The sequence below is a fragment of the Lolium perenne genome, chromosome 1, assembly GCF_019359855.2.
Source record: "Lolium perenne isolate Kyuss_39 chromosome 1, Kyuss_2.0, whole genome shotgun sequence".
NCBI classification, from domain to species: Eukaryota; Viridiplantae; Streptophyta; class Magnoliopsida; order Poales; family Poaceae; genus Lolium; species Lolium perenne.
Window position 1 is genome coordinate 227,933,718 of NC_067244.2, and position 5,493 is coordinate 227,939,210.

A 5,493-nucleotide genomic window follows, 5' to 3' on the forward strand; every position below is an offset into this window, starting at 1 on the left:
GCACATGATAAAGAGATCATATAAAACCTGTGTCTCTCTTGTCACAATCTCATTTGGCCCAGATCCAACCACCATATCTACGATTATCACCTTCCCACCAGCATCTCTGGGAGGAATAGCTTCCTTGCACTTTTTCAATATCTTGACAGAGTCTTCATCACCCCAATCATGAAAAATCCACTAACATATATATACAGCAGAAAGCAAATGTTACCATTGGGTCGTTAAAATATTATGAACTGTAGAGTCTTGTCATGGAAAATAGTGTTCAGTGTTTCAGCTGGTATGCATAAGGGGATAAATACACGTTTTAGGACAGCATATTAGAAAATTAGGGTGTGTGCCAAAAGAAGAAATAAAATCTGAAGAGTTTACCTTTAGGAAAAGAGCATTCGCTGGTGGAATGTACTTAAACATGTCGCCAGAAATAAACGACACATTGCCATCAGTAGGAGCTTCAGCAACCACATGAGGGAGATCCGACACAGTGCATTTCATGTGCGGGAACGCCTTCGCAATTGCCCTGGCAGCTCCACCATGGCCTCCAGCGACGTCAATAAGTGAGTTTATGCCAAGAAATACATCACCACACTCCCTCAAGATGATATCCATGAGAAAATTACTATCAGAAACCATTGCGTTATTGATTAACTGGTTGTAAGTTTCATGCTGGCCAGCCATCTCCCAAAAGGTAATGCCATGAGCCTTTTTGAACAGGGATGTAGAGCATTCATCAAGGAACCACGAGTGCATGCCAAGGAAAGGGAAAATGATAGTTGAATCAAGCATCAAAGACAGAATGGGGAATAAGTTTGATTTAACTTCATCACTAACAAGGAGGCGTGTGGTTGGGGTAAGCCCATAAACAACCTCCTTGTCTTCTGAGGCTGCTTCATGGATAACAAAAATGCCTAATACGGTGAGGACACGCATTAGTCGTCGTAAGCGGGGAAGCTTACACGGATGGAGCCCAATCTTTGTGGCCAACTCTAAAGGGGTCATAGACCCACCATGGCCTTGGATGGTGTTAGGAATTTGCAGTTCCATTGCACATTTGAGTGCCATGGACTTCACAAATCCCAAGGCATGGTGCCAAAGGTCAACTTGAGCCTGGAGCAATTCCTGAGAGCTAGGTTCATCTTGGGTAGGCGCCATTATTGTTGAGCTTGTTTTTCTTCGGTTGTGTGCGGATTGGAATCATGTTGGCTGGTCTATTTATATGCAAACAGTAGTCTTAAAGGCAAAAGGTAGGACCATTGGTAATTAGTTATTCAAGGATGGTGAGACATTTATGTGGCACAATTGTGTCAAGGCATTTAACATAAACTTGGCTATGCATTTTTTTTTAACTGAACTATAGAATGCATTAATTACAGTAACCATGTACATTTTATTGGCAGAAAATTGGGTCAGTGAGTCAAATCAAACATTTGCGCAAGAATGATATTTTTATGTTTATCTACACTCTTTTTTCAAAATTTTATTGGAGCCGCACTACTTTCAAATTTACATACAGGTCCTACTCTCAAATTCAGCGGGAGATATGTTTCTGCCACACATAATGAATGGTTGTACAGTTTCCCCTTTGTAAATATCTCTATAGTTGTAAAAATTTCTAATTACTTGGCACCACAAATTATTGGCTGGGGACCAATGAATTGGATTTATATGGAACAGTTTGTATAGTAGTTGTGGCTTACTGAGCGGCTGTATAGGCAATTCTAAATTAGTGCCGGTAATGTGCTACTCACACATGGACAGAAGTGTTGGATTTGGGTGCTGGTTCAGAAAATCTCCTACATGCCAAATAAAGGACAACAACTTGGCTTTCTGATTTGGCAACCTAGTGTACACTAATGGGAAAAAATTTCGTCTTTGGGAAATGCCCAAAATTCTTGAGTGTCAGATAGAGAAATCAAGAAAAGGAATGCACACACCAAACCTGTCATGTCGAATGTGGAAAGCGGTCCAAGGAATAAAGTAGAAAACAAACGATTTCGCCTAATATACGGTACACAAATATGAACAAAAAAAATCAGAACAAATATTTAGAGAGTAGGACTAAGGATGAACAAGAAATTCAGAAAAAATATTCAGAGAGTAGGACTAGGGACCGAATACCAATGTCCACTCACGCACGCAAAACCAAATTCATTGCACATTTGAGAACCATGGACTTGAAAATTCCTGAAGACCAGCTTCAGCCTGGAGCAACTCTTGAGAGCTATGTTCATCTTGGATGAGCGCCATTTGTGTTGAGCTTGTTTTTCTTTGTTTATCGCAGATCTATATCTCTTATAAAGCAAAACCCCACTAAGAGGTCATTTAAGTTGTCTATCTTAACATGCAGCCTAGCCACGTCATCAAATAATCACAGCCATCCGATTCTAATGTGTTCTTGCTTCCTGAACATCCGATCACATGATAGGTGATCCCCACTAACTCTAATTTTGTGACATGCAACCATCAACAATCCGCATGCTGCCACCGAATTCCACTCTTTACCTGTAACGGTGCATCGAATAACGTCGCCAGTAAAGGATGAGCAGCCACCCATCATTTCCCCTTCTTACTACAGATCTTTCACAATTATAACCTTTCACTGCCTTCTCATCCACCGACCTGGCCGTCTAGCTCCAGGAGAAGCCCTGCTTTAGCCGCATGGCCACAAATTCCTTCGATGGCAGTGGCATGTACGAATGCAGCAGTGGTGTGTGCAAACTCCAAGCGGTGTGAATTGGTTCCCGTTTGGGTGGTACTAGGTAGATTTGAGCCACTGTGTTCGTCCTCCGCTCCTTCTCCTTGCATGTTGGATCCATTCAAAACCTGTGCCACTCGTACCATCTGGTCCACTGTAGCACTAACAGAAAAACAAACCAGGTTCTGCCCCTTACATCTGCTTCAGACTATGTGTTTATATATTTTTTTCAAAATGGATGTGTTTATATTTCTTGATAATTCATTCTCCACTATTTATTTCTTTTGTATATGTTCTATCTGCAGTAGTACACTAGTACAGTGCCCACTCCTCCATTGAGGAGAGCCCGCGGTAAATGTCCCCTAAAACAAGTGACCCAACTTTTTTTAATATGAAGGTGTCTATAACTAAAATGCATCTAGATACATCAGCATCTAGACAAAGTTAAGTCAATGATTTTTAGACGGAGGGGGTATGTGTTCTCGTGCGCCTGATACCATTTTTATTTTCCGCCTCCTGTAAATTAAAAGCTATTTCCTTACTCTTTCACTTGAATGTTAATATCATGTAACATATACATGAGAGGACAAGAATATTGGGTTCATTGGGTTCTAAATATTTCCTGTCATTTAAAGCACATACAAACATGTAGTATTTTCTGTATTTTTCTCCACAGCCAATCATAAGAAACACAAGTTTATAACCATATCTAGGATTCATCTCTCAAATATATATAATGGCATTAGGTTGGGGTTCCATTGCGTTTGTCCGCCGACTGCAATTTCTGTTTCCTATTCTGTTGCCAGGTTTGCACTTATCTTTCACTCGGTTAATTTCTTTGATTATAATCAGATCACTTCATTCTGAATTTATGTTTTTACATGACGACTTTGTGTACTCGACCATTTCTATAGCATACCTTATTGTATTCCTGTACTACTTAATAGTCTAAGGGAGAAATCATCTGATATGATCAAATCCACTATGTAGTAGAAGTGATACTTCTGAATTTATTGAGTTTTCATCAAGACCCATATCTGCAAAATTGTGTCTGAAATTTCCGCCGCAACACGCGGGGTATTCATCTAGTTAAAGTAATGACGGTTGGTCTATTTATACACCAATGCTGCTAAACCACCCTTGTAGAATATCAGGTAATACATTATTTTAAGAGTGGTAAGATGTTTATACGTCAGGACTGTGTCAACCCATTTGAGATGAACTTTGTCGTGTATCGGTTACAGTAACAATATACTTTTTTCATTGCAACAAAATTAGTGTTAGTGGTAACTATTGAGCCTATTTACTCACTTACAACTAAATCGTTCAAATCAAATGTTTGTGCAAAAATGTGTTTTCATGTAAACCTCCACTCCATTTTCAAAGGTTTCACTGGAGTCGCACATCTTTCAGTTTGTACATTTTCCCGTTGTGAAGATCTGCACTTGAATTAAACATTGTAAGAAAAACTTGGAGCAGAACAAACTATTCTGTTGGGAACAATGAGCTGGATTAACACTTTGTGCGGTAGCTCTTGTATCACCCTGTCTACTTGCTTTTCAAGAAAACACAAAAGCTTTAGGTGTCGATGCGTTGATAGAAAGATAGAATGTTATGTACAAGCCCGAGAGGGCACACCTATAGATTTACAACTCAACACCCTACGAGTTAGGTGACACCGGAAAGATGGCCGCAACCCCTGTTGTGCCAGCCATGACCCACGACCGGGCCTCAGCCTTGATCGTGTGGAGAAGGCTAGCGGCATGTTGCACTCCTTCGAAGATGATGGCATTGCACTGCTTGTGGCCTCGGCCAATTGTAAATTAGTACCGGTGACTCTGGTACTCGTACGGTGACATGGACAAAAGTGTTGGATCTGGATGTCAGATGCCAAATAGTAGAGGACACTGACTTGGTTGTCTGGTTCGGCAAATCTGGTAGGCTGATGGGAACTTTTTCGTCTCTGGGAAATGCCCCAAATTCCGTGGCATCAAACGGAGAAATCATGAGAACGTGCGCCCTTAAATTTCAGGTCGGGCAATGCAAGGAATGATACAGATAAAGGAAGGATTATGAGCTGAATTCAGAACGCACATTCAGACGGTGGGACTAGTGGTGAACAAAATGTCCACGCATGGCTCATGCGCGCCGTCGGAATCGAGTATAGAAGAAAATCTAACTGAACAAGCGCTTACCGGATCTCCCATAGCCCTGGGCGCAGGAGTGGCGGCTCCTCCGCCACGTCAACCACGCACGGGCCGGCGGGCGCCACCGTTACGCCGCCTGGTGGAGTGGTGGCGCGCCGCGACCTGGCCTCGGCAGCTCGGCGCCTACCCGTTCCGACGGACCGCCGCATCGGCGAGCTGGTCGGCGTGTTCTTCGCGGCCAACGAATCCCTCGCCTGCTTGTGGTGTGGGCCACTGTTTGGTATCGACAGTCTAGCCCAGTAGTAGGATACAGGCCGCTCAATGGGCCGTATTTGGGCCGGAAACCCAAACACAGCTTCATTTTTTTATAGAATGCACCATGTAGAGGTATATCAATCACATAGAAGAGTGTCAAAGTAGGTAAGTTCATGCTGCCAACATGGGATGGAGCTATGGAAGCTCGCCCACTCACACCTCCTCTCCCAACTGCCACAGCATCAAACTCAGCTCGGAAAATCCAAAACCTACATTATGGAAGAGCTTTGCGAGTCGCCATCTATCATATTCCTCCTTGATCTTCCTCTTGATGGTAACTTGCGAAGCCACAGATTCGTTGCAGGCGACGTCATTTTGGTGCCTCCAAATGCA

General features: G+C 42.6%; 1 protein-coding gene across 3 annotated transcripts in view; it reads right to left on the bottom strand.

Moving 5' to 3' along the window:
• Positions 1 to 5,099, bottom strand: part of LOC127327104 (5-pentadecatrienyl resorcinol O-methyltransferase) — a 5,454-nt gene extending 355 nt beyond the window's left edge. Inside the window, exons 1-3 of one of the 3 annotated variants that reach the window (XM_051353899.1) lie at positions 4,894 to 5,099; positions 376 to 523; positions 1 to 180 (exon numbers count right to left, since the gene is read on the bottom strand). The exon at positions 1 to 180 is cut by the window's left edge and continues 355 nt beyond it. In XM_051353899.1, the coding sequence (XP_051209859.1) occupies positions 1 to 180; positions 376 to 523; positions 4,894 to 5,054 (489 nt within the window). In that variant the 5' untranslated portion in view covers positions 5,055 to 5,099. The other 2 variants (XM_051353896.2, XM_051353887.2) reach the window with 2 other exon arrangements.
• Between the last annotated feature and the right edge of the window lie 394 nt (positions 5,100 to 5,493).